This window comes from Eretmochelys imbricata, chromosome 27 (genome assembly GCF_965152235.1).
Source record: "Eretmochelys imbricata isolate rEreImb1 chromosome 27, rEreImb1.hap1, whole genome shotgun sequence".
NCBI classification, from domain to species: Eukaryota; Metazoa; Chordata; order Testudines; family Cheloniidae; genus Eretmochelys; species Eretmochelys imbricata.
This window is the reverse complement of record NC_135598.1, coordinates 2311154-2322243: the sequence shown is the minus strand read 5'-3', so window position 1 is coordinate 2322243 and position 11090 is coordinate 2311154. Positions and strand designations below refer to the sequence as shown.

General features: G+C 48.3%; 1 protein-coding gene across 1 annotated transcript in view; it reads right to left on the bottom strand.

The window, feature by feature from the left end:
• Window positions 1–718: 718 nt before the first annotated feature.
• Window positions 719–11090, bottom strand: part of C1QL1 (complement C1q like 1) — a 76296-nt gene continuing 65924 nt past the window's right edge. Inside the window, exon 2 of the mRNA XM_077806476.1 lies at window positions 719–898. Within this exon, the coding sequence (XP_077662602.1) occupies window positions 719–898 (180 nt within the window). The remainder of the gene's footprint in view (window positions 899–11090) is intronic.

The following is an 11090-nucleotide window of genomic DNA, read 5'->3' as shown; positions in this document are numbered from 1 at the left end:
TGGGCCATGTGGCCGTCGGGGGATGGGACGGAGCTCATGGGGTGCCATGTGGCCATCGGGGGGGTGGAACAAGTCTCGCCAGGGGCTGCGTGGTAGTCAGGGGTAGAACGGAGCTTGTGGGCACTGCGTAGCTATTGGGGGGTGGGCTGCGGCTAATGAGAAGCTGCGTGGCCATTGGGGGGGTGAGATGGGGCTTGTGGGGGGCCACATGGTCATTGGGGGATGGGATGGGGCTCACTGGGGCCATGTGGTAGTAGGGATGGAACGGAGCTTGTGAGGGGCCGCGTGCCCATCATGGGGTGAGACATGTTCCACCCCCATGTGGATCATGTGACCGTCTGGGGGTGAGACAAGGCTCATGGGGGGCTGCGTGGCCGTTGGGGGGTGAGACGGGGCTCACGGGGGGCCACGTGGCTGTCGGGGGCAAGACGGGGCTCATGAGGGGCCGTGTGGCAGTCAGGGAGTGAGACGGGTATCACGAGGGGTCGCGTGGCCGTCAGGTGAGATGGGGCTCATGGGGGCTGCGTAGCTGTTGGGGGAGGAAAGAAGTGAAGGGAAAGGAGCAGATGTCAGGGTCTCACTGTCGGCAGCCGGATGCCCTCCCCGGCGCTCCGTGTGGCAGGGAGGCCGGGGCCAGATCCCCGGGCCAGGCTCTAGGGATGGGCCCCGCCCCGGGGAGCCTTCCCAGTCTGCTTGGCGAGGGCGAGCGGGCGGCAGCTCAGTCCGAGTAGATGATGAAGCCCGAGAACGTGCTGTATTTGTTGTTGTTCCCCCCGTGCGCCTTGCCGCCGTCCAGTTTGATGAAGACCTCGTCGCCGGGGTCCAGGTGCAGGATGACACTGTTGCTGGCGTAGTCGTAGTTCTGGTCCGCGTCCTGCGCAATCGCACTGGCCCGCACCTGCGGGAGGAGAGAGAGCGCGGTCATCTGTCGCCCCACGGCCAGCCCCCATCCCGGCTCACTGCACCAATCACCAGGGCTGGTCGGGGCCCAGACCCCATGCCTTGCTGCCTCCCTGACCATGAGCCAGAGGCTGGGCCCCTTCCTGCCCAGCGCAGTGTCCCCTAGTCCTGCACTGCCTGGGCCAGCTCCCCTCACTCTTCTCCTGCAAGGCTGTGACGGGGTCCACATCATGGGGAGGCTAACAGGAGCGTGGTGGCTGGAAACCTGCGGGCAGCGCAGGGCTCAGGAAGGAGTGGAGCTGAAGAACTGACGACCATGGGAACTGCTTCCTGGGGGTGGGCATGGTTTCTCCACTACCGACAATGTGCAACTTAAGACTGGATGTTTTTCTAAGAGATCTGCTCTAGGGGTTATGGCCTGGGTCCTACAGAAGGTCAGCCTGGATGATCTGGCCTTGGAATCTATGAAACTGGCAAGGGGAGGGCAAGAAAGAAAGAAAGAAAGAAAGAAAGAAAGAAAGAAAGAAAGAAAGAAAGAAGCAGCTGGAGCAGAGCGAGCAAAGGCGAGGAGAGAAAAGACAGGATGGGGAAAGGGAAGAGGTAAAGAAAGAAAGGAAAGGACTCCTTAGAAGAGCAGGTAAAGGATCAGTGCTGGGCAAGGCTAGGCAGCAAGGGAAGGGGCAGGTTATAAATTGGGAGGGAGGCACGGTGAAGGCAGACGTTTCTGGAGGTGCCATGGCTCTGAGTGCAGCATGACCCTGGCACAGACAGGAGCGGCATCATGAGGTCTCTGCTGAGAGTGCAGGGACATGCCTAGCACCCGGCAGAGAGCCTGTTCTGAGTCCAGGGAGCAAGACTGCCAGCGCAGGAGGGGTACAAGGGCATCCCCTCCCCTGTCCAGAGCCCAGCTTCCCGAGGGGGAGGGAAGTTAAGGGGAACTCTTCTATCTGACGGTTTTATACGGCCGCCCATCACCATAGTATCTAGGTACCTTGTCCATAAAATCAATAGCATAGCAAAGCACCTAGTGGCATCTCGGGCAGCCCCTCTCTGTGCTAAGCTCTGCTTGTGGGAGGGGCTGGGGGCTCCTGCGGTGGACGTGATTAACGTCCCTTTTCACTTGTTGATTGTGTTTCTGTTTCGAGCGGGGCTGGCTGGGGTGCTCTGGGGCGTTGATGCTGCGAGTGTCAGTCAGGCGGCGGGAAGGCTTTCGGTGAGACAGGCCTGGCCGGAGAGCTTGCAGCTAGGCTACTCAGGTGATTGTTCCAGGAACTCCTAGGGGGCTCAGCCAAGAGCAGGGCCTGGCACATAGACTCGCCTAGAGACAGTCCCTGCTCCACACAGCCTGCAGGCTAACGCCGGCAAGCCAGGCCCAGGATGGACCATCAGCCCCTGTGATGGATGGAGACTGAGCCACATTTCCCTGTTGGCTACCAGCTGTTTGAAAGTCTGGCCCCTCAGGAGCTGCCCCAGGTCCCAGGGCGTGTCTGTAGCAGAGCAGAAAATTGAACCTAGATTTTCCAAGTCCCAGTCTGGGGCACAACAGTTTTGGTCTCAGAAAAGTTCCACGTAGAACTACCATCTATTCCCAGGCGAAGAGCCCACCAGGAAGGCTGAGACTGTATCCCTTGAACACGAGGCTAATAGCATGTGAGAAACACGGGCAGCTGCCATGGCTCATTGATAAATAAAAACCTTTGTGCTACAGCTTGGCCCAAATAGCCTCGGGCCCTAGTTCTCATAGCTCCTTACAGCTTAACACTTTGGGGGGCATTTCTAGGAGTGCACCAAAATAAAAGTGAGGATAATTTTCAGGAATTAAAAAACCCAGCAGCACTGGAGACCAGCAGGGGCCCAACTAACATGGCAGCCTGAAGTCTGAACTCTGAGGGGATAGCAAAGTAATCTGCTTCCATCGACCTCATGGGTGGCAGGTGAACCCCGCCTTTGGGGAGGCTAGCCCAATGGCCTTGCCCCTTCCACCTGAGGCCCTGCCCCCCGTATGCTGGAGCCCCAAGGCCCCCTCCCGTAACCAGAGGCGCCTGGAGACTCCCCCTCCGTGGCTGCAGGAGCCCCAGCCTGCCCACCCCAGCCATGCTGGCTGGCCCTCCCAAGCGCCGGCCTGGCCCCTGGGCCACCCTGGGCCTCTGGCCTGATACCACCACCCCCAGGCCGGCCTGGCCCGAGTGCCACCCCATGCCGCCAACAGGCCCTAACTCCAGGCTGCTGGCTGAAGCTGAGCACCCCCCACCAGTTTAAGGGTAGACGGGGAAGGAGGGCAGGGCCTTGGGGCAGAGATTGGGCGGGTCCACGGCCTGTGTCAGGGCAGGCTTAGTCTTCAATACCCACCACCCGTGATCAACCGCTCTGAACCTCCCCCAAAACCCGAGCACAGAATTGCAGAGTCTCCAAAAAATCGGAAAATTTAAAACGATCCTTCACTCAGATGAGTGTTTTCAGCTCGCAGTGAGGAGAGGAGAGAGATCTCTCAGATGCCAAGTGAACATATGGCAGGCAAATCAGGCAGAAATGCCAGGGCTGCAGAAGCCCAAATGGCTACCAAAGGCTAGCAGACAGTGGGGAGTGATGTCGGAGTTTACGGCCATGAGAGAGGATCTGACAACCACGCTTTGGGCAGTAACGAAGGAAGTTACGGACTTGGAAGAGTGCGTCACTGAGCCTGTAGAGAATGGCCTAAGAGAAGCAAGTGAGAGAGAGCCACATGGCACTCATGGAGCAGAAGAGAGGGGTGCAGCTTAAATTGGATGATCTAGAAAACAGAGTGAGAAGGAACAGATACTCTGAAAGAAAAGGAGTACTTGTGGCACCTTAGAGACTAACCAATTTATTTGAGCATAAGCTTTCCTGAGCTACAGCTCACTTCATCGGATGCATACTGTGGAAAGTGTAGAAGGTCTTTTATACACACAAAGCATGAAAAAATACCTCCCCCCACCCCACTCAAAGAAATGTCTGTATACTAATGCGAGAAGTATGGGGAATAAGCAGGAAGAACTCGAAATGCTAGTAAATAAATACAACTATGACAGTGTAGGGGCAATGCAGGGATAGCTCAGTGGCTTGAGCATTGGTCTCCTTAACCCAGGGTTGTGAGCTCAATCCTTGAGGGGGCCATTTAGGGCTTGAAGTGATCAGACATCTAACATAGTGAATGCCAGTGAAAATGAGGTAGGATCAGATGCTAAAATAGGGAAAGAACAAGTTAAAAATGACTTAGATAAGTTAGCTGTTGTTAAGTCACCAGGGCCTGATGAAATCCATTCTAGAAGAATACTCAAGGAGATGTCTGAGCCATTAGTGTTTATTTTTGAAAAGTCATGGAAGACAGGAGAGATTCCAGAGGACTGGAAAGGGCAAATCTAGTGCCAATCTATAAAAAGAGAAATAAGGACAACCCAGGGAATTACAGACTAGTCAGCTTGACTTCTGTACCTGGAAAGATACTGGAGCAAATAATGAAGCAATCCATTTGTAAACACCTAGAAGATAATAAGGTGATAAATAACAGTCAGCATGGATTTGTCAAGAACAAATTGTGTCAAACCAACCTAATAGCTTTCTTTGACAAGGTAATAAACCTTGTGGATGGGGGGAAGCAGTAGATATGGTATATCTTGACTTTAGTAACACTTTTGAAAGGGAGCTACTGTAAGGTTTGTGCATAACTGGTTGGAAAACTGTTCCCAGAGAGTAGTTATCCGTGGCTCACAGTTAAGCTGGAAGGACATAATGAGTGGGGTCCTGCAGGGATCAATTCTGAGTTCAGTTCTGTTCAATATCTTCATCAATGATTTAGATAATGGCATACAGAGTACACTTATAAAGTTTGTGGACTATACCAATCTGGGAGGGGTTGCAAGTGCTTTGGACGACAGGATTAAAATTAAAAATGAGCTGGACAAACTGGAGAAATGGTCTGAAATAAATAGGATGAAATTCAATAAGGGTAAATGCAAAGTACTCTACTTAGGAAGGAACAATTAGTTGCACAAAATGGGAAATGACTGCCTAGGAAGGAGTACTGCGGAAAGGGATCTGGGGGTCATAGTGGATCACAAGCTAAATATGAGTCAACAGTGTAATGCTGTTCCAAAAAAAGCAAACATCATTCTGGGATGTATTGGCAGGAGTGTTGTAAGCAAGACACGAGAAGTAATTCTTCCACTCTACTCTGCGCTGATTAGGCCTTAACTGGAGTATTGTGTCCAGTTCTAGGTGCCACATTTCAGGAAAGATGTGAACAAATTGGAGAAAGTCCAAAGAAGAGCAACAAAAATGATTAAAGGTCTAGAATACATGGCCTATGAGGGAAGACTGGAAAAAATTGGGTTTGTTTAGTCTGGAGAAGATAAGACTGAGAGGGGACATGATAACAGTTTTCAAGAACATAAAAGGTTGTTACAAGGAGGAGGGAGAAAAATTGTTCTTAACCTCTGAGGACAGGACAAGAAGCAATGGGCTTAAATTGCAGCAAGGGAAGTTTAGGTTGGACATTAGGAAAAGCTTCCTGACTGTCAGGGTTGTTAAGCACTGGAATAAATTGCCTCGGGGTCACATAGGTGATGTGTAGGGGGGGCATGTGGGGTCAAGTGCCCCTCAGATTTCTGCTTGGCCTGCCGGGGTCGGGGAGGAAGAGGGGCTCTGAACTTCTCCCATTGTGCCTGCCCCCTGGTGGGGAGTGGAAGGGGAGGGACCACTCAGGGTCGCTGCTCTGCAGCATGGGGGCTTCCTGAGAGAGACTGGCTGGGGCAGTGGCCCACCCCGTCCCCTCTCCTCCACGCCTGGTATCGGGCAGCATGAGTCATCTATGCCCAGGGAGGTTGTGGAATCTTTGTCACTGGAGATTTTTAAGAGCAGGTTAGACAAACACCTGCCAGGGATGGTCTAGATAATACTTTGTCCTGCTATGAGTGCAGGGGACTGAACTAGATGACCTCTCCAGGTCCCTTCAAGTCCTACGATTCTACAATTCTATATCTGGAAGTATCAGGCTTGCCAAAGATAAACAAAATTGATAAAGTTGATAGCATGAGCTTTCGTGAGCTACAGCTCACTTCATCAGATGCAAAGCTCATGCTCAAATAAATTGGTTAGTCTCTAAGGTGCCACAAGTACTCCATTTCTTTTTTTGAAAATTGATAAAGAAACTTTAGATAAAGAAATAGCAGAAGAAGAAATCTTAAAGGCAATCAGAAGTATGAAAAGTGGTAAAACTCCAGGATCTGACAGCATTCCAGCTGAGTATTACAAAGTATTTAAGGAGGTATTTGGGAGTCCTTTGAAATGTACCTTCAATGCCATTCTTTTTGGGGAGGAACTTCCACAGCCTATGACAGAAACTACTGTTGTTGTTCTCCCTAACTTTGGGAATGACCCTGGAGTCATAGATTACAGGCCAGAGGGACCATTTGTTGATCATCTAGTCTGACTTCCTGTATAGTGCAATTTACCTTATTTAGCTCTGATAGGCCCATATCACTTCTGAATCTTAGCATAAAGATTTTAGCAAAAATACTAGCTAGCCAATTGCAGTCCATGTTCTCTGTTTATATAAAATCAGATCAGACCAGATTCATTAAGGACAGACAAAAATCAGACAGTACTTGAATTCATCCATAATGCCAGCTCAAAAACCCATCCATTTCTTTTGATATCGCTTGATGCACGGGAAGCTTTTGAAACCAAATGTGGAACTTTCTGTTTCAAGTCCTGTCCTATACAGCCATTGGCCCCAGTTCTATACCTGGATAACTGCTCCTTACACCAGGCCAAAAGCAGCTGTGCGAGGTGGAATCACACAGTGGGACAAGGCAGGGTTGTCTATTGTCTCCTTTGCTTTTTGCACTGGCCATGCAGCATTTTGCACTGAGGATAAGGAACAATGAATCCACCACAGGAATAAAACTTGCAGAGACCATGATCAAAATGAACATTTTGTTCTATCTTTCTTGATTTAAAATCTTTTGTAACCATCCCAGATAAAATCCTAGCAGGAATACAGAGAATGTTCTTAGAATTCATATGGAATAAAAGAAGACCAAGAATGAGTGTAGATACTGTGACAATGTTCCTCCTCTGCCTTGGTGGGTCCTGCGTTTATTGGAGGATTTGCTCGCCTCAGAGGTTCATGGTAGCCCTCAGTTTGGCCACTTTCGTGGCTCAAATCTGCCGTTCACTCTGTTAGCCTCATCACTGGCTAGCATGGGGAAAAGGAAGAAGAAAAATCCCCGCAGTCTCTGCTGATCCAACTAGTGGATCGGGCAACAGGCCAGAGACCTTCCCCCCTGGTGGAACCCACAGTCCAGTTCATCTCCTCCGGTATTAAGTAGGGAGTTGGGGGTATGGAGGGATGGGGGAACCCAGGCCCGCCCTCTACTCTGGGTTCCAGCCCAGGGCCCTGTGGATTGCAGCTGTCTACAGTGGCTCCTGGAACAGCTGTGTGACAGCTACAACTCCCTGGGCGACTTCCCCATGGCCTCCTCCCAACACCTTCTTTATTCTCACCATGGGACCTTCCTCCTGATGTCTGATAATACTTGTGCTTCTCAGTCTCCCAGTAGTACGCCTTCTCACTCTCAGCTTCTTGTGCCTCTTGCTCCCAGCTCCTCGCACGCACACCACAAACTGAAGTGAGCTACTTTTTAAACCCAGGTGCCCTGATTAGCCTGCCTGTCTTAATTGATTCTAGAAAGTTCCTGATTGTTCTGGAACCTTCCCTGTTACCTTACCCAGGGAAAAGGGACCTACTTAACTTGGGGTTAATATATCTGCCTTCTATCAGTCTCCTGTATTGAGGAGCAGTGGGCGCTGTCCTGGGTTCTGCCAGGGATGGTTCCCTTTGTTTCACCCTTTGACCAAACTCCTGTCCCTGTTATTTCATTAGTTGTCCCCCATACTCATTTGGTTTCCAGGTCCTGTGATCCCCCTCTTAGGCTGGGGGCAGGATCCTTTAGCAGTCCTTTCAGATGTTCTTGTCAACTGCTGGAAATGGCCCACCTTGATTATTTCTCTCCTGCTGGTAATAGCTCACCTTACCTGATCACTCTCGTTACAGTGTGTATGGTAACACCCATTGTTTCATGTTCTCTATGAATATAAATCTCCCCACTGTATTTTCCACTGAATGCATCCGATAAAGTGAGCTGTAGCTCACGAAAGCTTATGCTCAGATAAATTTGTTAGTCTCTAAGGTGCCACAAGTCCTCCTTTTCTTTTTGCGGATACAGACTAACACGGCTGCTACTCTGAAACAAGAGGAAATGAAGAATTAATCTCTCATATGCGAGTAGCTGCTCAGCTACTGAGAGCCTCCCTTGGAAAAAATAAAATAGCTCAACCACAATGATTCAAATAATACGGGAGGTGGGTGTTGTGGAAAAATTAATGCACCAATTATGTTCCCAGAAAACAGACAGAGAACAGATAGAAAAGGAGGACTTGTGGCACCTTAGAGACTAACAAATTTATTTGAGCATAAGCTTTCGTGAGCTACAGCTCACTTCATCGGATGCATTCAGTGGCATAAATAAATAATAAATAATAAATAAATTTGTTAGTCTCTAAGGTGCCACAAGTCCTCCTTTTCTTTTGCGAATACAGACTAACACGGTTGCTGCTCTGAAAAGAGAACAGATAGATAGTTAGAGATTTGATTGCATTCATGCTTTCAAAGAACCCAGCACACCTGTCCACATTTTTAAAATATTAACATTTGATAGACATGCCTGGTTTGCTAAAAGATGTGTAATCAGGGATATCAATCAATTTAATAAAACCACCAGAAACAACATGTAATGGGCAACATAAAGATGTTCACTCTCTAAGACGGTAACACCCTGTTAACCAGAGAGCTCCAGGGTTTTGCTGTGCATTGTTTCGCTGAACAAAAGCTCACTGTTGTAAAAGACTTAAGGGTGGCAATTCTGCAACAGAAAAGCTTCAAAAACAAACACCAGCGAGAAACTGCTGAGCTTGAATTAACATGCAAACTAGATCCCATTAACTTGGGTTTGAATAGAGACTGGGGGTGGCTGGGTCATTACACATATGGAATCTATTTCCCGAAGTTAAGTATCCTCACACCTTCTTGTCAACTGTCTAAATGGGCCATCTTGATTATCACTACAAAAGTTTTTTCTCCTGCTGATAATAGGTCATCTTAACTAATTAGCCTCTTACAGTTTGTATGGCAACTTCCACCTTCTCTGTATGCATATATATATCTTCTTACTATATGGTCCATTCTATGCATCCATGGCTGTAGCTCACGAAAGCTTATGCTCAAATAAATTGGTTAGTCTCTAAGGTGCCACAAGTCCTCCTTTTCTTTTTGTGAATACAGACTGACACGACTGCTGCTCTGAAACCTCTTGTAATTATTATGTTTTGTCTCTGGTATTTCATGGCTGGATTTTTAAACCTATTTAAACTTCCTATATAAAGACATAGTTTAAAAAAAACAACCCAGCACTGTTCCCACAGTCTAGTGCTTCGAGGAGACCTCCTCCAATTACCCTTGGAACAATTCCCTGTTGGACGTGAAAGATTGTTTGCAGACAGGAGACTGTGTTTATTTAATGACAGGTTTCAGAGTAGCAGTCGTGTTAGTCTGTATGCACAAAAATAAAATGAGTACTTGTGGCAGCTTAGAGGCTAACAAATTTATTTGAGCCTAAGCTTTTGTGAGCTACAGCTCACTTCATCGGATGCATTCAGTGGAAAATACAGTGGGGAGATTTATATACACAGAGAACATGAAACAATGGGTGTTACCAGAGAGTGATCACTTAAGGTGAGCTATTACCAGCAGGAGAGCGGGCGTGGGGGTGGGGGGGAGGACCTTTTGTAGTGATAATCAAGGTGGGCCATTTCCAGCAGTTGACAAGAACATCTGAGGAACAGTGGGGGATGGGCGGGGGGGGGGAATAAACATGGGGAAATAGTTTTACTTTGTGTAATGACCCATCTACTCCCAGTCTCTATTCAAGACTAAGTTAATTGTATCCAGTTTGCAAATTAATTCCAATTCAGCAGTCTCTCCTTGGAGTCTGTTTTTGAAGTTTTTTTGTTGAAGAAATGCAACTTTTAGGTCTGTAATCGAGTGACCAAAGAGACTGAAGTGTTCTCCAACTGGTTTTTGAATGTTATAATTCTTGACGTCTGATTTGTGTCCATTTATTCTTTTATGTAGAGACTGTCCAGTTTGCCCAATATACATGGCAGAGGGGCATTGCTGGCACACGATGGCATCTATCACATTGGTGGATGTGCAGGTGAACGAGCCTCTGATAGTGTGGCTGATGTTATTAGGCCCTGTGATGGTGTCCTCTGAATAGATATGTGGGCACAGTTGGCAACGGGCTTTGTTGCAAGGATAGGTTCCTGGGTTAGTGGTTCTGTTGTGTGGTGTGTGGTTGCTGGTGAGTATTTACTTCAGGTTGGGGGGCTGTCTGTAAGCAAGGACTGGCCTGTCTCCCAAGATCTGTGAGAGTGACAGGTCGTCCTTCAGGATAGATTGTAGATCCTTGATGATGTGTTGGAGAGGTTTTAGTTGGGGGCTGAAGGTGATGGCTGGTGGCGTTCTGTTACTTTCTTTGTTGGGCCTGTCCTGGAGTAGGTGACTTCTGGGTACTCTTCTGGCTCTGTCAATCTGTTTTTTCTCTTCAGCAGGTGGGTGTTGTAGTTGTAAGAATGCTTGATCGAGATCTTGTAGGTGTTTGTCTCTGTCTGAGGGGTTGGAGCAAATGCAGAGACTGTTGAATTGGAATTAATTTGCAAACTGGATACAATTAACTTAGGCTTGAATAGAGACTGGAAGTGGATGGGTCATTACACAAAGTAAAACTATTTCCCCATGTTTATTCCCACCCCCCACTGTTCTGAGAAGTTCTTGTCAACTCCTGGAAATGGCCCATCTTGATTATCACTACAAAAGGTTTCGCAAAAAGAAAAGGAGTACTTGTGGCACCTTAGAGACTAATCAATTTATTTTATGCTCAAATAAACTGGTTAGTCTCTAAGGTGCCACAAGTACTCCTTTTCTTTTTGCGAAGACAGACTAACACGGCTCTTACTCTGAAACCATACAAAAGGTTTGTCTTTGTGACCCTGGTCCTGAGGCCTGGATCCAACACCCTTAAGCATGTGCTTAAAGAATCCCACTGAATTCA